This window comes from Salvelinus alpinus, chromosome 12 (assembly GCF_045679555.1).
Source record: "Salvelinus alpinus chromosome 12, SLU_Salpinus.1, whole genome shotgun sequence".
Classification (NCBI taxonomy): Eukaryota; Metazoa; Chordata; class Actinopteri; order Salmoniformes; family Salmonidae; genus Salvelinus; species Salvelinus alpinus.
In genome coordinates, this window is record NC_092097.1 from 27,610,080 (window position 1) to 27,631,509 (window position 21,430).

The following is a 21,430-nucleotide window of genomic DNA, read 5'->3' on the forward strand; positions in this document are numbered from 1 at the left end:
TGAGTCACTGTCTGACTTACACTAAAGCTGTCATTATTTACAATCCCCCAAAACTTGATCAATTTATTACTGCAGTAATGTTTTCTCTTTTGTTGATATGCAGTGGGTTGAGAAAACAAATGACATGTTACAGACTTAAGGACTAATACTGTATTTATGTATGTACATCAGGAGCTAACAGGAACTGAATACTGGCAGCTATTTCAGTCCAAGTCAAGCACTGATGTTCATTACATTCAGTCTACCATTGTTTTGTAGAAGTGCTGACTAACAAAGAGTAAACTGTCTCAAAATAAGTAAAGAAAGTCGCTCACTCTATATATGCTCCCAACTATTTAATAGATAAACCTTATGTGCCTTCAGAAAGTATTTACATCTCTTGACTTTTTCCATATTTTGTTGTGTTACAGCCCAAATTTAAAATGGATAAAACATTTAAAAATGGTCACTGGCCTACACACAATACCCCATAATGTCAAGGTGGAATTATGTTTAAAAAAAATATATATATATAAAATCTAATTAATTCAAAATTAAAAGCTGAAATGTCTACAGTCAATACGTATTCAACCCATTTGTTATGGCAAGCATAAATAAATTAATGAGTAAAAAATTGCTTAACAAGTCACATAATAAGTTGCATGGACTCACTCTGTGTGCAATAATAGTGTTTAACATGATTGTTGAATGACTACCTCATCTCTGTACGCCACACAACAATTTCTGTAAGGTCCCTCAGTCGAGCAGTGAATTTCAAACGCAGATTCAACCACAAAGACCAGGGAGGTTTTCCAATGCCTCGCAAAGAAGGGCACCTAAATGGCAGTGGTGTAAAGTACTTAATTAAAAATACTTTAAAGTACAACTTAAGTAGTTTTTTAGGGTATCTGTACTTTACTTTACTATTTATATTTTTTCCAACTTTTACTTTTACTTCACTACATTCCTTAAGAAAATAATGTACTTTTTACTCCATACATTTTCCATGACACCCAAAAGTACTCGCTACATTTTGACCGGAAAATTGTCCACTTCACACACTAGTCAAGTGAACATCCCTGGTCATATCTACTGTCTCTGATCTGGCAGACTCACTAAACAGAAATACTTTGTTTGTAAATTATGTCTGAGTGTTAGAGCGTGCCCCTGGCTATCCGTCAATAAAAAAAGAAAAGAACATTGTGCCGTCTGGTTTGCTTAATATAAGAAATTTGAAACGGTTTATACTTTTACTTTAACGTATGATACTTAAGTACATTTTAGAAATTCCATTTACACTTTTGATACTTAAGTATATTTAAAACCAAATAGTTTTAGACTTTTACTCAAGTAGTATTTTACTGGGTGACTCACTTTTACTTGAGTTATTTTCTATTAAGGTATCTTTACTTTTACTCAAGTATGACAATTGAGTACTTTTTCCACCACTGGTAGATGGGTAAAACAATTTTAAATAGTTTTATTCTGTACAGGCTTCCTTCTTTTCACTCTGTCAATTAGGTTAGTATTGTGGAGTAACTACAATGTTGTTGATCTATCCTCAGTTTTCTCCTATCACAGCCATTAAACTGTGTAACGGTTTTGCTTCATGGTGAAATCCCTGAGCAATTTCCTTTCTCTCCGGCAACTGACTTAGGAAGGACGCCTGTGTCTTTATAGTGACTGGGTGTATTGATACGCCATCCAAAGTGTAATTAATAACTTCACCATGCTCAAAGGGATATTCAATGTCTGCTTTTCTTATTTTTTTTACCCATCTACCAATAGGTGCCCTTCTTTGCGAGGCATTGGAAAACATGCATCCTGGTTGCAACAAGGCAATAAAGTAATACTACAAAAAATGTGGCAAAGTAATACATTTTTTGTCCTGAATAAATAGTGTTATGTTTGTGGAAACTCCAAAACACATTACTGAGTCCCACTCTTCATATTTTCAAGCATAGTGGTGGCTGCATCATGTTATCGGTATGCTTGTAATCATTAAGACTGGGGAGTTTTTCAGGATAAAAAAAAATGGAATGGAGCTAAGCACAGGCAAAATCCTACAGGAGAACCTGGTTCAGTCTGCTTTCCACAAGACACAGGAAGATTAATTCACATTTCAGCAGGACAATAATCTAAAACACAAGGCCAAATCTACGCTGGAGTTGCTTACCAAGAAGACAGTAAATGTTCCTGAGGGGCTGAGTTACAGTTCTGACTTAAATCTACTTGAAAATCTATGGCAAGACCTGAAAATGGTTGTCTAGCAATGATCAACAACCAACTGACAGAGCATGAAGAATTTTTAAAAGAATAATGGGCAAAAATTGCACAATCCAGGTGTGGAAAGCTCTGAGAGATTTACCCAGAAAGACAGCTGTAATCACTGCCAAAGGTGATTCTACAAAGTATTGACTCAGGGGTGTGAATACTTATGTAAATTAGATATACATGTTTCTAAAAACATGTTTTCACTTTGTCATTATGGGGTACTGTGCATAGATGGGTGAGATATTTTTTTTATTGAATTCATTTTGAATTCAGGCTGTAACGAAACAAAATGTGGAATAAGTCGAGAGGTATGAATACTTTCTGAGTTTGCAACTTCTTAATTTTTTTAATCTCACTATTACCACAGTTAGCTAGGTGATAGAGAAATCCCTTCCTCATATAAAATGGCAGTATCTTATCTCTTAACCCCTGAAACCACAAGCAATACTCTAGAATTACAGAATAGACCCGTGTCCTGCTCCTACCCTCAGTGAACCAGTCTGTGGTCTCATCTTGTCAGAGTGAAAACAAGCAGACAGATATTTAATTAAAGGTGAGAGGTAATAGTATTCTGGATGCTGAATTTGTTTCCTACGGGAGACTGGAGGGATAGTGGTGGTAGAAGGGAGGGGGATACCTCGGCAGTCTCCCCTCCTCCTCCTCACACTCTATCCTGGCAGATTCCAGTGTAAAGTTAATTGGACAGGGATCGAGGGCATAGGAGGGAAGCATTCGTGCCCATTAGCAATCCCCCTGTGGAAGGCTGAGCCGAGAGGATCACAGACTCACAAATAGGGGGATTAAAATAATCAATAGGCTTCACTCTCCTCTCCAGCACCACACACACACACACACACACACACACACCACACACACACACACACACACACATGTTCTGCCTGGTCACATGCACACCCCCGTACACTCAAGACATACAGACACATGTAGACTTTCAATTACTCACACATTTCCATGCATAAACACTGATTTGTATGAACCCATACACACAAAAGTAATGATTCCGCACACACACACACAAACAAACATATACATCTATCTTAGTGCTAATGAGGGGTATGCGGAGACTGGCGGAGACGGAGAATAGGAGCAAAAGGTCAAAGAGAAGAATTCACCAGACAGCCGCGTTTCTGTCTTTGGAACAATGTGAAATGGATGTTTCTGGGATATATTATTAAAGGAATACCTTAGATTTTGGCAATGAGACCCTTTATTTACTTCCCGAGAGTCAGATGAACTTCTGGATACCATTTCTGCGTGCAGTTTGAAGGAAGCTAATAACTAGCAATAGCGCAATGACTGGAAGTCTATATGGGTATCTGCTAACATGTGCAATGACTGGAATTCTATGCTAGCAGATACCCATAGACTTCCAGTCATTGCACTAATGCTAGTTAGCATTGGCTCGCAAAAATAACTCTAAGGCTGCGTTTCAAACACATAAAAGTCACACCCTCCTCCACTTAGCCTCACCTTATGCTCTTGGGGGAAATCCCTGCGGCCATCTTTGTAGACGGTCCAAATGATTAGCCAAGCATGGGAAGTTGGCAACACAAGCCCCTCAGCCCTCGTTTTTGATCGAGTTTGCGAGTGTACAATTATGTTCACTCCGGTGCCTGAAACGCCGCATAATTTAATTTGCGGTGATTGTACATCTGCTAAGAAAAGTCAGCCAAAACTTAGAACCAATATTAATATGGAGAAATCAACATACAAGTGTATGTAAAAAAGAATGTAAATAAGTTAGAAATTGTGCTACTAATGCACATGACGCTCAAACACGTATCATAAAAGTAATGATGTTTTTGTTTGGTTAGCTTTTGGAAACGTTAGCTTGCGTGTACAACTTTCCCTGACATCACACTTATAGATTGTAATTTTCGATATACCTGATATAGTCGGATGGCTAACATTCGATGTCTGCGGAGGCTTTGTCTTCTAGCCAAGATATGAAATGCAATCATAATTGACTGTAGCGCATATAATGCACACACAACAGCTACCAGTGGTTTCATGATGACTGAAAACACAACCGTGGGATGAACGAGTGACAAATTTCCGGGCAAGAAAATGTAAAATTAATTCATTCTTCCCTCGCCCCTTGCCCTGCAATTGTCAACTTGTCAGAGGTCATGATATGTCATCAGAAGTGTCCACTTAATTTGAGGGCTGAGGGGAGAGGGTGTGTCTTTTAAGTGTTTGGAATGCAACCTAACTTCCTTCATACTGACACAGAGACATAACAATGGTCTCCACAAGTTAATCTGACTCTGGGGAAGTGAATAAAGGGCCTCATTGCCAAAATCCCAAGTATCCCTTCAATCTTTTTATCCTTTGCTTATTTGTGCAGATTTTTTTTTTACCAGGGTAGCCTAATGGTTAGAACGTTGGGCCAGTAACCGAAGCTGACAAGGTAAAAATCTGTTCTGCCCCTGAAGAAGGCAGTTAACCCACTGTTCCCTGGTAGGCCGTCATTGTAAATAAGAATTTGTTCTTAACTGACTTGCCTAGTTAAATAAAGGTTCAATAAAATAAAAAAACAGGGAGACCACAAGATGGACATCTCTTTTTTAATGCTTGTTTTTATGTAGAAAATACATATTTATAATGTGGTAATGATTTCTCTCATCCCATGTCAAAACATAACTTAGAAAGGTAGGCCTACATTACATTCAATGTGCGCTCTCTGGTGTCCGTGTTTAAAACGATGCAGACATTATTACGCACTGCATTATCTTTATGCAATGACGCCACCTATTGTATATTTACTGCAACTACAGTGGCAGTAATGGGCCCACCGACTGCAGTATCTTCTTTCCACCACCAGGTCGCTGTCATTCTGCAGACAAAGATGGCGGTGCGGAAGAAAGACGGCGGCCCGAACGTAAAATATTTCGAAACGTCTGATACCGTCTCGCAATTCGACAATGTCCGCGTTTGGTTGGGCAAGAATTATAAAAAGGTACTGCCTGTTTTTTTGCTAAAGTAATAAATACACGCATTCATATTATCATAAATGAAGGAGGGCAATCCTAACAGCAAAACGAGTGAGCAAAGAGAAAGGAGAAGGAGGGTGTGAGATGAGATGGGTTGCAGGATAGTTCAGCGGTTTAATCCACACATTCACGAGACGGAAACAAAAGGATGCTGCGAAAACGTCTTGGGGAAATGCCGCGTTGCAAATTATGAACATAAGTCCATGTTTCTACCCCCTTTTAGTAGAGGGGAATGAATGGCCTGTGTTGCAGGTTTTTGTTCAAGGGGAGGAAACCCAACTAGCTATCTAACGGTAATTTCATTGATTGCAGATGTCTATACTCCGGCTACCGCACCGGCAGCGCAAGTGCACAAATCCAGATGTTGAGCTGTCTTTTTACCGGCGCTTTCGGTTTTATCTTTCACCTCATTGCACGCCATGTTCTTTTAGGGCAATATATGCGCCTTGAGTTTTAATGACCCGCCCCCTTTTACCCCCTCCCAGATGGTGTGCAGAATTTTCTCATTATAGTGTTGCCAAAAAGCCCTGTCTATTGTCTCAGAGCATGCGCTCAGCCCTACCATTCTCAACCTGGCCCAGACAGAAATAATGCAAAGATTCACGTAAAGAAACCTGTTGTTTTTTTGACCATCAAATTAATTCTGTTTTTGTTAATTGTAGTGTTCAAACTGTCAAAGTTCTATGGTGGAACTAGAAAAAAAAATCCTATTATCTCTCTCTCTCTTTCTCGCTATCTCACATGCACACACAAACTAAACTTAAGTTATAATGTCTATTTATTCTGACATTTCCATGTAAATCCTCTCTCTCTCTCCCATCCCTCAGTACATCCAGGCAGAGCCCCCCACCAACAAGTCTCTGTCCAGCCTGGTGGTCCAGCTACTGCAGTTTCAGGAGGAGGTGTTCGGACGACATGTCAGCAACCCACCTCTCACCAGGCTGCCGGTACAAACATACACACACACAATTTGGTATTGTGCTTCCCCTATTACACTATTCTAGGGCTCGCGAGTGGTTCAGCAGTCTAAGGCACTGCATCTCAGTGCTAGAAGCGTCACTACAGACCCTGGTTTGATTCCAGGCTGTATCGCAACCGCCCGTGATTGGGAGTCCCATAGGGTGGCGCACAATTGGCCCAGCGTCGTCCGGGTTAGGGTTTGGCGGGGGTAGGCCATCATTGAAAATAAGAATTTGTTCTTAACTGACTTGCCTAGTTAAATATATATATTTTTAAGAATACTGTATCTAACCCTCTGTCTTTCTGTTCAGATGAAGAGTTTCCTGGACTTTAAGTCTGGTGGGGCTCTCTGCCACATTCTGGCAGCAGCCTACAAGTTCAAGAGTGATCAGGGCTGGTAAGAGTTTCATTAAAGCCATCAGATTTTGTTTGGCTCACTACACATACATTCCCCTCAAATGAATTGAACCAAGTTGTATAGTTGAAAAGTTCTGTTTAAGATTAAACAAGATAGATTGATCCTTGAGATGTTTTCATTTTGACAATGATGTATTTTTATTGAAATATTTGACGAGGTTCTTTGAGATTTTTTACTCCTGTCTGTCTTCATGGCAGGCGCAGGTTTGACTTTCAGAATCCTTCTCGGATGGACCGCAATGTGGAGATGTTCATGACTATCGAGAAATCCCTGGTACAGGTCAGTCTTCCGTGTTCTTCTTTGGAAAACTATTTTATTTATTTATTGATCTGTGTCCCTCTCTTTCTTATTCACTCTCTCTCTCTTTCTTGCCATCTGTCGATTAGAACAACTGTCTGAGTCGACCAGTGATCTACCTGAGCTCTGACATTGAGGCCAAGCTGCTGGGGAAACTGAAGGACATAATCAAGAGGCACCAGGTAGGCTTGTCTTCACTGACCTAATGACAAAACTGTATATGGAGTACACATACAGTGCAATACAATACACCACAACATACAAACACAGTTAAGCAGAGTTTGTTTGCTGCCAGCAGGGCTCAGTGACTGAAGACAAGACATGCAGCTCCCATGTGGTGGTTCCTATCCCTGCCAGTCTTGAGGAGGGTGAGTCAGTCTAACATTATGTATCAAACGTGCCCTTGAGCAAGGCACTTAACCTTAATTGCTCTGTATAAGAGCATCTGCTAAATGACAAAAATGTAGTGGCTTGAAAATGAGGCCCCTCCCTCTCTCTCTCACCAATCCCCTGGTTGGTTCAGAGGAGTGGGTGCGTCCGGTGATGAAGAGAGACAAGCAGGTGCTGCTCCACTGGGGATATTCTCCTGACAGGTAGGTACTGTCCATACTGGGGCCTCAGCCTGACACAATCAACTCAACCTTAGCCTTTAGCAGCACAGCATGCTTTAACACCGGCGACACTGACACTATCGAGTAAAGTCACACAGTGAATGTACACTAACATGCTCTCTAACCCATACCCACATCTCCTTTACCTATTCATACACCACAACAAAAGCAAACTGTTCCACACTGTTTTCTCAGCCTGTGTTATAGCACCATGTTGTGACATGTAGTGCACTAGACTGACACTAGTCTCTGACCTCCATCTGACCTATGTCCCCTGCTGCTCAGCTATGACACCTGGATCTTAGCCAGTGAGGTGGAGGCAGCTGTTGAAGATCCGCCCAGCCCAGAGAAACCCAGGAAGGTCAGCACACATAGCTTTCTTCCTCTCTTTCTGTGTGTGTAAGGGCTGTGCCCAAAATCGTTCTTGCCTACTAATTACAAAATTGCTCTACTATGTACTAACCATACTACGTAGCCTAGTATTTAGAACATACTGATAGTACCCGCCATTCATTCATTTTGTACAGGTCGCCTCGTCCCCTTGTCAAACACACTTGGGTCTGAAATAGACGATTCTCTTCCTCAATAGCATGCAGCTAATTCGTATTAGATGAAGAGCGAGATTGAATATGACATCCTATCATTTAAAGCATACAACATTTTTGAAATCTCATATACCATAAAACGTTCTATTTTCGCATATATACAGTAATCAGTGTACTATTTATTATGCAAGTACCGGTATCCGGACACGGCTCTGTCTCATATATACATGTAAGAAATTATGAACATATATACATGTTCATGACCAGAGTGCGAATTACACCGTGATATTCGGGGGGGGGGGGGTGTCTCTATATGAATTTGTTTTATGGGCCTAATAATAAAGATATAATTTAATGGTAAAAATGAATTACCTTTCAATGTGGCATGAGCACAACCAGTCACGGTGTTTTCATCTGTTTGTCAAACAAATTACTTCAAAAAGTAGGCTGCCTGCATGTTCAACCACTCCAAAACAATCCAAACAGTGCATCGCATGTACACTTACGCCATTACAAATCAGTGTGCCTAATGACATTCAGCCATTGATAAGACCTACAATTGATGCATCTTGCTGATAAATTTAACTTTTTTGTAGGCTGAAAAGTTGGGACACATGAAATGGGGCTGAAACTGTTCCGTGGAAAACGGGAAGGGTCACCCAAATACACACGCTCAATTTACTACTCTAGGCTACAAATTGTAGGCCTGTTACCATGAACTTCAAATAGGCCTACCGGTAGCCAGTGATGTAGTGGTATTTGGATGCTTTTATTGTCATATTTACCACTGTAAAACATATTTACCACTGCATTTTAAGCAAAGAGTATAACATTAAATGAGCATTATTTAGAGACCCCCCAATGTTGGACTTTTGTTGCATTTAGGAGAGATAATGCCTCATTCAGAGGAGCTGAGTCCCTCCTGGCTCCCCCGTAATTCACACCCTGTTTATGACATCATATTAAAAACTGTGTTTCTTCAGGTCCATGCCAAGTGGATCCTGGACCTGGACCAGTTTAATGAGTGGATGAATGAGGAGGACTATGAGGTCGGAGAGGGGGGCCCCAAGAGGAAGAGGATCTCAGCCAAGACCCTGACGGACGAGGTGACCACCCCAGGGGACGAGCGCCGGGATAAGAAGCCCGGAAGCGCCAAGAAGAGGAAGCGCTCCCCCTCCCCCTCGCCCACTCCACCATCCCAGGAGAGCAAGAAGAAGAACACCAAGAAAGGGTATGTGTGTGTGTGTGTGTGCTACCCTACTACCCTTTGTTTACTACTGTATAGGCCAGCCCAGAATGATGCCCTTTGTAGAGGTGTCATTGGGAGATCTGTAGATTGCTGACACACACTATGACTAAGAAATACTAGCCTTTAGATGCTATACAGTATGACTGACTTTGTATGTGTGTGTGTGTGTGTGTGTGTGTGTGTGTGTGTGTGTGTGTGTGTGTGTGTGTGTGTGTGTGTGTGTGTGTGTGTGTGTGTGTGTGTGTGTGTGTGTGTGTGTGTGTGTGTGTAGGCCCACCACCCCGTACACTAAGTCTAAGCGAGGCCAGAGAGAGGAGGAGCCGGAGGATCTGACTAAAGATCTGGATGAACCATCACCTGTACCTGCTGTAGAGGAGATCACCCTACCTAAGACAGGTACACAACACACACACACGTACAGTACATATGACATTTTGTTAGTGAACTATCTAACTCACACATACACTTTATTATGTAAGATTTTGACTCAGCCCATTGGCTTATCCTTCTGATATTTACGCTGGTTGAAACATCAGTATCATCATTGTGACTGAAGGTCAGGGGTTGAACTAAAGTCTTGTGTCACAGGAAATGCAAACCCCCCTCCCTCTCTGTCTCTGTCTCTCTTTAGCCAACACTAAGAAAGACTCTGAGTTGACACCAGTGAAAGGAGGTACCATGACAGACCTGGGTGAGTTCCCTGAACTACTTCATCAATACAATACTTTCTGTATTGGTCCATATGCACACAGATTATTTAAATGTTTTGCTGTCACAGTATCCAACCTGATACACAACACACACATCACATCTCAGTGTATACACTGTCTGCAGGGTGAGGTCACTATATTTTAGCTTAATCTATCCTTTCTGTCCCCCTATGTTCATTATCTCCTCTTTTATCTCTTGAACAGATGAGCAAGAGGATGAATCCATGGAAACTGCAGAAAAGGAGGAGGAGGAGGGCTCTCCGAGTGTGAAAGGAGAGCCGGTGAAAGGGTTGGACCTCCATGAGGACAACGTGACTGAGCAGACCCACCACATCATCATTCCCAGCTACGCTGCATGGTTTGACTACAACAGGTAGGCTACACATCCCCCCCACCCCCGGATCATCAGCCTTATAGTGTTACGTTTTAGAGTTTGTCTTGTGCAATGCTACACATTTGGCCATGGGGCGTTGAGAAGATTTTGCAATTTTATAACTAACTTCATGCAATTCTACTCATTGTGCCATGGAGTAGAGAGGACAATGAGCTGTTTTAAAGCACATTTCCTACAGTTCTACACATTTTGCCATAGGGTGGAGAGAAATGTTTGCAGTTTATAATATAATATCTGAGTGAGACTAACTAAATCAATGTGGGTCCCCCGGGCGGTAATTCGACTATAACAAGTTTAGATAGCTGGCCGCTAAACTAACTTAGCAATCTAAGAAATGTTAGCTGACATGGTTAACTATCAGTGACTGACATAACAAGAAAAAAGCTGCTGATGAAATTGAACCTTGTGTAGTCTACTATTCCCTGACTGGGGGGATTGATCCGAGGGTGCGAGCTGCCAGTTGCCCATCCCTGTTCTAGAGAGATGTTCTTAAATGGTATAGCTAGTCTACTGTATGTTAACCTCGTTCTCTCTTTCCCAGTGTCCATGCTATTGAGCGCAGAGCCCTTCCAGAGTTTTTCAATGGCAAGAACAAATCCAAAACCCCTGAGATGTGAGTAAACCCATGCTAACATATCATTATTACACATGCCTAGCTTATGCACTCCTCTGTGTTATGCATCAAACAACAGCTTTCACACAGCTTTCAGGTTTGGAGTGACTTAACTATATATTCACTGACAATAATCTCTATCTCTCCTCACAGTTACCTGGCCTACAGGAACTTCATGATTGACACGTACAGGCTGAATCCGCAGGAGTACCTCACCTCCACCGCCTGTCGTAGGAACCTGGCCGGAGACGTGTGCGCCATCATGAGGTTAGGAGGACTCGGTGCACACAGGACATTTACAACAGTCGCATTACAGTTTACTCCGTTTTGTAATTCTTATAAGAAGAGTATAATACTATCTTCGTTAAACCAGACCGCTGCGCTCAGATCAGGCTGGTTTAACACTGTAGAACAAGGGTGTCAAACTAATTTTGCCCCGGGGGCCGCATTCGGTCTTCAACGAGGTCCGGAGGGCCGCACTGCAAAAATTAGTCCTCTGGCCATCGTGTTTGGAATTTTCGATGCTGCCTGACTGTCTAGCTTTCATTTGGGTGATTGTAATGTAAGTCCATTATCATTTCTACACAGTTTCCATTTGGTTTTAGACATTTTAAAGTATATTGAGTTTAAAAAAAAACACCTTTAGTCCAGATTTGACACCCCTGCTGTAGTACATTGTGTACACACTGTCATTGTTGTGTATTCTTGTCTTTTCATCTACTTCCTGCAGTAATATTTACCTACTCCTCTCCTCAGGGTGCATGCATTCCTGGAGCAGTGGGGTCTGATCAACTACCAGGTGGACTCAGAGAGCCGGCCCACCCCCATGGGCCCCCCGCCCACCTCCCACTTCCACGTCCTGGCTGACACCCCTTCCAGCCTGGTGCCCCTGCAACCCAAGGCATCCCAGGTATACACATACACACACACACACACACACACACACACACACACACACACACACACACACACACACACACACACACACACACACACACACACACACACACACACAGATAAACACATGCACACGCACGCACAAATACTAATTGTATCTATATTTTGGTTCTAGATGTCTCTATTTGACTGTAGCTTCACTCCACTTCTCTCTGTCCCCTCTAGACTCCGGCGGCCCAGCAGATTCTGTCATTCCCAGATAAGGTGAAGGAGAAGCAGCCAGCCGACCTGCAGAACTTTGGCCTGAGGACAGACATGTACAGCAAGAAGACTGGGCCTCCTAAGGTATGGCTCACAACACTGCAGGACTGATGATTATCATAATGCACTGTATAGCTAACTATTAAAGAGTAGTGATGTGTTTCAGTGATATTACTTCTTCCTGTCTGCAGAGTAAGACTGCTGCCAATGCCATGCGAGACTGGACCGAACAGGAGACACTACTGCTGCTAGAGGTAACTAACAACTGTCTCCTCCACTTTATTACCATTCAACAGAATGGTTCAACAAAATGCCCTTTAATTCCAAATAAACTTAAAATTGAAAACGTGTTGAGAGGAACAACAACAAAAACACACAAAGCACTTATCTGAAAACAAAATCTAAGGCTTAATATAACATTATGATTATTAATATCAATCATATCATCCCTACCCTTTCAGGGTCTGGAGATGTACAAGGATGACTGGAACAAGGTGTCAGAGCACGTGGGCTCACGTACCCAGGACGAGTGTATCCTGCACTTCCTGCGTCTGCCCATTGAGGACCCATACCTGGAGGACATGTCCTCGTCCCTGGGCCCCCTGGCCTACCAGCCCGTCCCCTTCAGCCAGGCAGGCAACCCCGTCATGAGCACCGTGGCCTTCCTGGCCTCCGTGGTGGACCCCCGCGTGGCCTCCGCAGCCGCCAAGTCTGCCCTGGGTGAGAGGTCAACTCACTAACTAACCGTCGGTCGGATCACACAGAGTAAAGACTGGCCTGATTTGTGTCAGATAATTGTTTAGTTAACCGTTATTTACCAGGAGGTGTCTTGAGGTTTTGGAATTTTTTCTCTCAAGAGAGACATTTTAGAGATGGATTGTGTATTGGGTGTAGCGTTCAGCTGTTTATCTCTCACTCACTCAATCACTCACTCACTCACTCACTCACTCACTCACTCACTCACTCACTCACTCACTCACTCACTCTCTCAGAGGAGTTTTCCCGAATGAAGGAGGAGGTCCCAGCAGCACTGGTGGAGGCCCATGTGAGGAGGGTGGAGGAAGCGGCGCGGGCCAGTGGCAGACAGGACCCCCTCTACGGCCTGGAGGGCAGCGGCATCGCAGGCACCAGCCTGGAGGAAGGAGACAAACCTGGTACAGCTTCCATCTACTATTATCTAAAACTATAGTCGTCTTTCTTCATGTTTACCCATAAGTATGTATGTCAATAGTTTATCGATCTGAATTGAAAAACGAGTTGCAGGTGGGGTAGACGTAAGGCTGGCTGACAACTCATCTGTCTTTTCTCTGCCTCCAGAAGAGAGCAGTGAGGAGAGTAAGAGTGACAGCCAATCCAGTGAGGAGAAGAGGGAGACCAAGGTATGGTGTCTGTTTGGACTTCTACTGTACCTGTGTTTGCGTGGTTGAGTCTTCTGGCAAACCAGTTCTGAATTGTCTATGTTGTGATGATCGATGCTCAAGTATCAGTAAGGACGGCCTCCCGAGTGGCACAGTCATCCGGGTTAGGGGAGGGTTTGGCCGGCAGGGATGTTCTTGTCCCATCACGCACTAGCGACTCCTGTGGCGGGCCGGGCGCAATGCACGCTGACACGGTTGCCAGGTGCACAGTGTTTCCTCCGACACGTTGGTGTGGCTGGCTTCCGGGTTAAGTGGGCATTGTGTCAAGAAGCAGTGCGGCTTGGCTGGGTTGTGTTTCGGAGGACGCACGACTCTCAACCTTCGTCTCTCCCGAGTCTGTACAGGACTTGCAGCAACGAGACAAGACTGTAACTACCAATTGGATACCACAAAAAAGGGGTAAAAAAAAATCAAGTATCAGTAAAGAGCTGACCGAGTTGTCCTTATCCCCATGGTGATAACAGGAGAATAAAGATGGAGCCATGGAAGAGGATGAGAAGCAAGGAGAAAACGGGAAGAAGGAGGAGGAGAGAGGGAGAGAGGGAGAAGGAGAGAGAGAACGAGAGTCTGAGAAGACAGAGACAGAGATGGGTAATGTCTGTGACTGTGACTGAATTTGAATGTATCTGTAATCTCTGTAAAATAGTGGATTCTGTCTCTCTTGCTCAGACACTAAATTAGGTGTGATTTCTATGTTTCCCACTCTGCATTAGGTGAGAGAGAGAAGGAGAAGGAAGGGAAGGAGGCCTTGGAGGAGGGCCAGAGAGAAGGAGAGAGCGAGGGCGAAAGGAAGGCAAAGGTGGAACGAGATGTGGGAGAGGGGAACCTGGCTACTGCTGCTGCCTCCGCCCTGGCTGCTGCTGCCGTCAAAGCCAAGGTCTGAATTCTGACCCTTGTTTAGCATTATGCCCCTAACCACAGATCTAGGATCAGATGCTGTATGTATCAAGCTTCTCAGAGTAGGAGTGCTGATCTACGATCAGTTTTGCCATAGTTCATACAATTACATTAGGAGGCACCTGATTCAAAATCAGCTCTCCTAGCCAACCCCCAGGGACTCAAAAATAGGCAGAGACTGCGGTTCCGGAGGTAACCACCCCGTCCCGCCCACCTGGATCCCTTTTCCCCACAGCTGAAGATCTGAATCACGTTCTGATTCTGAAACGTCCATGCAGCGTCTGCATACCAATCATTTGATCTCAATCAGTTTCATGGGATATGCATTTAGATCTTATTGAGTTATACAGTGTTGTTTCCAAGTAGCCTACAAGTAGCCTGTTCTGAATTATATACAGTGGAGCACATTTTTTTGCAGATAGTGTTAAACTGCATAGCTTACCTGTGTTTAGTTTCAATCAAAGCACATATTTTGCCTAACACGCTGTTGAGGCCACATGAGAGAAAAATGTGACCATTCGTACAATCATCCTAAAATCTCATAAGAAATGAGGTGGTATTTTTTGTCTTCCAGTAACGTTATACAGTGCATTCGGAAAGTATTCAGGCCCCTTGACTTTTTCCACATTTTGTTACGTTACAGCCTTATTCTAAAATGTATTAAATTGTTATACTTTTCATCAATATACACACAGTACCCATAATGACAAAGAAAAAACAGTTTTTTAAGGAAATGTAATATCACATTTACATAAGTATTCAGACCCTTTACTCAATACTTTGTTGAAACACCTTTGACAGCGATTACAGCCTCGAGGCTCGAGGACGCTACAAGCTTGGCACACCTTTATGGTTCGGATCCAGGCTGTGTCACATCCGATGGTGATTGGGAGTCCCATAGGGTGGCGCACAATTGGCCCAGCGTCGTCCGGGTTTGGCCGGGGTAGGCCGTCATTGTAAATAAGAATTTGTTCTTAACTGACTTGCCTAGTTAAATAAAGGTTACATTTCTCTTCAGATCCTCTCAAGCTCTGTCAGGTTGGATGGGAGCGTTGCTGCACAGCTATTTTCAAGTCTCTCCAGAGATGTTCAATTGGGTTCAAGTCCGGGCTCTGGCTGGGCCACTCAAGGACATTAAGACTTGTCCCGAAGCCACTCCTGCTTTGTCTTGGCTGTGTGCTTATGGTCGTTGTCCAGTTGGAAGGTGAACCTTCACCCCAGTCCTTTAGGTGCCTTTTGGCGAACTCCAAGCGGGCTCTCGTGCCTTTTACTGAGGAGTGGCTAGCCACTCTACCATAAAGGCCTGATTGGTGGAGTTGGTGGTTGGCCTTCTGGAAGGTTCTCTCATCTCCACAGAGGAACTCTGGAGCTCTGTCAGAGTGAAGATTGGGTTCTTGGTCACCTCCCTGACCAAGGACCTTCTCCCCCGACTGCTCAGTTTGGCCAGGCGGCCAGCTCTAGGAAGAGTCTTGGTGGTTCGAAACTTCTTCCATTTAAGAATGATGGAGGCCACTGTGTTCTTGGGGACCTTCAATGCTGCAGAAATGTTTTGGTACCCTTCCCCAGATCTGTGCCACGACACAATCCTGTCTCGGAGCTCTACGGACAATTCCTTCGACCTCATGGCTTGGTTTTTGCTCTGACATGCACTGTCAACTGTGAGACCTTATAGACAGGTATGTGCCTTTCCAAATCATGTCCAATCAATTGAATATTCCACAGGTGGACTCCAATCAAGTTGTCAAAACATCTCAAGGATGATCAATGGAAACAGGATACACCTGAGCTCAATTTCGAGTTTCATATCAAAGGGTCTGAATACTTATGTAAATAAGGTTTTACTGTTTAGTATATTTTTTTCACTGTGCAAGAAAATACAAAAAACAGTTTTCGCTTTGTCATTATGGGGTATTGTGTGAAGATTTATGAGATTTTTTTTTGATTCAATACATTTTAGAGTAAGGCTGTAGTCAAGGGGTCTGAATACTTTCCGAATGCACTTCAGTTCTGTTATGTAGTCGGATCTGCAGCCAGTCTGTAAAACATATCAGACCCTGTATCCGTGATTAGGGACAACTTCTACTATCTCAGTTACTCATTCTGATGATCAACCATGGATTGTTCAGTATATGTCTGTGCTATTTTCACATACTAAAGATGATTTTTCTCTACCTCTCCACCATACTTCTTCTCTCTCTCTTCCTCTATCTCCCTCCTCTCTGTCTTTCTCTCTCCATAGCACCTGGCTGCGGTGGAGGAGAGGAAGATCAAGTCTCTGGTGGCTCTGCTGGTGGAGACTCAGATGAAGAAGCTGGAGATCAAACTGAGACACTTTGAAGAGCTGGAGACTATCATGGACCGAGAGAGGGAGGCTGTGAGTCAGGCAGTAGCGAAGCATTATGGGGGATGTCGTTTAAGTGGACTTGATGGTTTTGTTAATTGGTTTTGCTTTGTTGGTTGGACTGCGCATTTACGTGTGTGTGTGTGTGTGTGTGTGTGTGTGTGTGTGTGTGTGTGTGTGTGTGTGTGTGTGTGTGTGTGTGTGTGTGTGTGTGTGTGTGTGTGTGTGTGTGTGTGTGTGTGTGTGTGTGTGTGTGTGTGTGTGTGTGTGTGTGTGTGTGTGTGTAGTTGGAGTACCAGAGGCAGCAGCTGCTGGCAGACCGTCAGTCGTTCCACATGGAGCAGTTGAAGTATGCAGAGATGAGGGCGCGTCAGCAGCACTTCCAACAGATCCAGCACCAGCAGCATAGCCAGACTGGAGGCCCACACCTCGCCCCGGCCACCACGGGCCCCCCACCCCAGGGCCCCTCAGCCACCCAGTCCCAGCCGGCCCCCAGTATCCCTGCACCACAGCCAGCTCCCAGCCCAGCACCCTCTGCCTCCTCCGTCCCCATGACTGGCCCCTCCTCTGCCCAGGCCCAGCCCACTGAGCCCCAGCCGCCCACCAGTGGTCCTCACTCCTCACCTCCCCGCCCGCCAGGCCACTCCAGCACCAACACCACCCCAACACTCCACGGTGAGTCACATTTTTTATGGACCAACTGTGAATTTTCAGTAATTACCTAATACTGTATGAAGGTAATCATGTGACCCATTGGAATTAACTTCAACTATACTGTTGAATGTTTTTGCACTATGTTTGTATGTTTGTGTTACACATCTCAAATTCTTCTCCTCTTTTTGAACCCAGAGTCCAGCGCCCCTGGGGATACACTCCACTCCTCAACCGCTGCTCCCACTCCACAGTGAAAAGAGAGAAAGAAAGAGAGACAGGTAGGGAGAGGAGGGAAAAGAGAGAGGGAAGATGAGAGAGAGACAGGAAAAAGGTCTTGGCAAACTGAATGACATTGACCACTTTGTACCTATGAATTCTGCCTGTATCATCTGAAAATTAAGAAGTCAAACTGAAGGAGATACAACAAACTTTGATAATTTTTAACATTTGGACTGGACGATTGACATGAGAAAGAAAAACAAAAGAAAAACATTCCATACCGGAATTAATATTAGGTGGAAACAACCCCCTCAAAATGACTCCCAACTAAAAAGAAAATGCCAATGAAGAGTTTTCAAACGAACAGTCCCCTCGTCATTTTTACAGACATAAGTTGCTTAATTACTTTCACCCTTCACATCAGACCCAAGGTTAAACCAAGAGAGTATTGTCATGTAAATACGTCACCTGACCTGAGGATATGAAGAGAACTAAAGGACTCTTGTCTTAGCAGTCCTCTGAAGAGTGGTGCTTTTGTTTTCTTCTATAGTGTATTGAGGGTCAGATGTTCCCAGCCATGTTCCCAGACGTACCTACCTACCTATTCTCCCAAGGTACCCTAGTAGGTACTTACAATTTAAAGAAGATTAAAAAAAAGATTTGTACTTTGAAAATATGTTTCTTCCGCGGCCATATCTGAAGACAAATCATTATTAACTAAGGGCTCTATTCAATCAGATCCGCTTTAGACAACATCCGCAAAGCTGTTGTTGTGGCTGTGTCAGAGGTGGAACTGCTTTAGAGCTGTCAAATACCACAAGCGGCTCCTGGCATTACACCTAAAGCGTACATTGCTATTGGCTGCATGAAGTAGCATTAAGGGCTTTATTCAATCCGCATCGCGGAAGTTCAGCTTTACACCATGATTGAAATTTAAAGGCAGTGTTCCCGCATTAGCAGAGACTGTGTTCACGGTAAACTCTGCATACTGTATGTCGGCTCAATCGGAAAATACCATTACATTTCTATCCTGGAATCTGTAACGCTTTACAGATTGAATAGAGCCCTACAAGAATACCATGCAGCCTTGTTTATAAGTTTGAATACTGGAATGTGTGATGTATTCTACAACTCGATTAGGCTGATTGAAATCCTCATTATTTAGTTGAATGATTTTCAATTTGAGCGTCATTATTTCTATATAGCCTACATTTTCTCGTTCTGAACTTCTAACGTGAGACGGGTATGGCTACATGATAATGATCAAGAGCAGCTGCTCACCGATTTGACAGTTCCACCTCGAACACCGCCAAAACATCAGCTATGTGGGTGTCGGCTATCGCCGGTTAACTCTTGATCTGATTGAATCTAGGCCTAAATTGACCTGAAACACATAACTGTTTTCTTGTTTTTAACTTTTACTAGGATGTCATAGTTTCCAAATATGAGATCATCAATTGAACAAGTCACTGTATTTCATTGGATTGTTTGCTTGTTGTCCTATGTTAGTGAATGTGGCGTTATAGAGCTTTGGGGTTGGCCTGTTGGTTAGATGTATCCTAAACTAAAAAGTATGTGTGAGGGCAATGAAAACGAATGGTATTACTCTTTGTAATAATATCTGTTCCACTTGAAAACTGTCTCATCTTGCCCTACTGCCATTTTAGTTAGTAAGACTATGTACTGTTAACTGGATTTTCTGTTTACAATGCTGACAAATGATTCACTCCAATTTGAAGGGACAAAATCCCTATATGACTGAGCATTAGAAACCACTTAAAGTATTGATGAAGGGAAACATACTCCCAGAGTCACAGTGCCCCCGAGGACCCACAAGGACCAGGTCACAATGTCCTAAAAGTCCTAATTTTAAAGGGACAGTGCAGTCAAAAACTTTATTTTCTCTGTGTTTTATATATGTTTCCACACTATGAGGTTGGAATAATGCTGTAAAATTGTGAACATTATGATAATGCCCTTTAGTGTAAGAGCTGTTTGAAAATTTCAGCTTGTTTTGCAAGGGTGGGGTTTTGGACTACATGGCAACATCACCAGGCGGTTTAAATTAATAGACCAATAACAAAGAGAGTTTGCCCTCCTCTCTGCCAACAATAGCTCGTTTTCAGGTTACATGTCCCTCCCATTAGGCTCCTCCAATTAGTCCCCTCACTCAGACCACTTCGCCAGTCCTAGCAAAATTCTTGCTTGAGAAATTGCTTTTAGCTAAGAAGCTATTTTTGTTTGTTTTCAATTAAAATGTTCTAAAATAATCAGGTACTTAATTGTTATCCAGAAATGATTTGATATTGAGATAAAAACATCCTCATTGGCCCTTCAACTCTATTTTTGAACATTCATATCTGAAACACTTATGAAACAGTTGGGCTTTCATAGAGCAGATCGTAATCACAAGACAAGCAGTAACTACACAGATAGGATTTGTATTCATGGATGCGTCATATTTGGTTTCTGTCAGTATGTCCAGTATGGCTGGTCAGTATCAGTGAATCATACCATTGTAAAGATTATACTCTAAAGTAATGACTGGATGTAGGCTCCAGAAGAACCCTGTTAGCAACTTCAGATATAAGACATCACCGTCACAACTCTTCATTGATAAACCAACATCATTTTTGCCATTTTCTCCATATAAGTCAGTGGGGTGAAGCCAGAGTTTTGGATGTTTGGGAAATCCAGATTTTTATAGTTTGTGTTTTTCCAATGACAGGTCCAACTCACATGAAGTGATTACTATGTAATGGAAGTGGCTTTAATGTTACAAAAGAACTGTGCAAGTCAATGGATCTCAAAAGTCAGTTCAGTTGAGAGAATTCTGTCCATTAATATTTGTAACAATATCTTTATGTATCCTTTCTATTTTTATATTTTTTGACTGTCAGGTTTTCCATCTTGTTTCTTTGATATTACTGTTTGCATTTAATTGCTGTATTTTTGTAACCTCCCTCACTGTCATGCGCGTGGTCCTAATAGGTCACAATGACCTGTCAGTCAGTGTGACTGTGAGCATGGGTGTGAATGCATGCCATGAAGATCTGTTTTCCCTAAGAGTTCTTTCAGTTCCATCACCCACCCTGTGTTTGATTTGTTATAAGGGCTGAGGAATTGTGATGCTCATAGTTTGGTATGTCTGTATGAGAACAATCACGCACCAGCACATCACACACATTCTGACAGTCATATATACTCTGATGAAACTTGTCCAGAGAGCCAGTGTTAGAAACTTCACTAGTCGTGACCATGGATGGACTGCTTTGGTCTCCATTGTTACTGTGTGTGGATTTCGTGATATGAAATACATGTCTGTTCAGTTTGTTTTTCATGATAACACAAGTAGAAATGAACCTTTCCTCAGTTAAACCGTTACCGAATTAGTGTCAGTTGCTCTACAGTTCGTATAAAAAAAGATGCTAAGGTTTTACTTACAGAAAATGTTTAAAAAACCATGTAATAAATGTGACATGTGTACAGTTTGGTCATTGTTGCCATCTTGACTGTACCATGGCAAACGTCAAGCTATGACAATTGTAGGCTGTAGTTCACTAAGAATTCTGGGGAGTATGACTATGGCTCTAAACACTCAACCCTTACGTGAAGGAAGACATCTTTCACTGGTTTTTGTTACATTAGGCCTACGGAAATAATCCAACGCTCCGTCTGC

General features: G+C 43.0%; 1 protein-coding gene across 4 annotated transcripts; it reads left to right on the forward strand.

Annotated features, from left to right (window-relative positions):
• The first annotated feature begins 5,094 nt into the window (after positions 1 to 5,094).
• On the forward strand, positions 5,095 to 21,242 carry LOC139535814 (SWI/SNF complex subunit SMARCC2-like). 4 transcript variants are annotated; one of them, XM_071335633.1, is made up of 25 exons: positions 5,095 to 5,233; positions 6,095 to 6,214; positions 6,539 to 6,624; positions 6,843 to 6,924; positions 7,032 to 7,124; positions 7,238 to 7,310; positions 7,466 to 7,535; positions 7,839 to 7,914; positions 9,082 to 9,329; positions 9,619 to 9,743; positions 9,979 to 10,038; positions 10,262 to 10,430; positions 10,993 to 11,064; positions 11,218 to 11,331; positions 11,821 to 11,974; positions 12,187 to 12,306; positions 12,414 to 12,476; positions 12,684 to 12,942; positions 13,215 to 13,376; positions 13,540 to 13,601; positions 14,105 to 14,231; positions 14,354 to 14,517; positions 16,777 to 16,911; positions 17,166 to 17,553; positions 17,728 to 21,242. In XM_071335633.1, exons 1-25 carry the CDS (start codon positions 5,123 to 5,125, stop codon positions 17,784 to 17,786), a joined length of 3,192 nt encoding a protein of 1,063 aa, XP_071191734.1. In that variant the 5' UTR covers positions 5,095 to 5,122; the 3' UTR covers positions 17,787 to 21,242. The 4 variants fall into 4 exon arrangements, with proteins under 4 accessions (XP_071191734.1, XP_071191735.1, XP_071191736.1 ...); XM_071335634.1 differs by having other exon boundaries at positions 7,241 to 7,310; XM_071335635.1 differs by having other exon boundaries at positions 6,849 to 6,924.
• The last annotated feature ends 188 nt before the right edge of the window (positions 21,243 to 21,430 follow it).

Coding starts and splice junctions, on each gene's coding strand:
- LOC139535814 (XM_071335633.1), top strand. CDS start 5,123: ATGGCGGTGCGGAAGAAAGACGGCGGCCCGAACGTAAAATATTTCGAA. Junction 6,925..7,031: donor TCGAGAAATCCCTGGTACAG/GTCAGTCTTCCG, acceptor TCTGTCGATTAG/AACAACTGTCTGAGTCGACC. Junction 13,377..13,539: donor GGAGGAAGGAGACAAACCTG/GTACAGCTTCCA, acceptor CTCTGCCTCCAG/AAGAGAGCAGTGAGGAGAGT.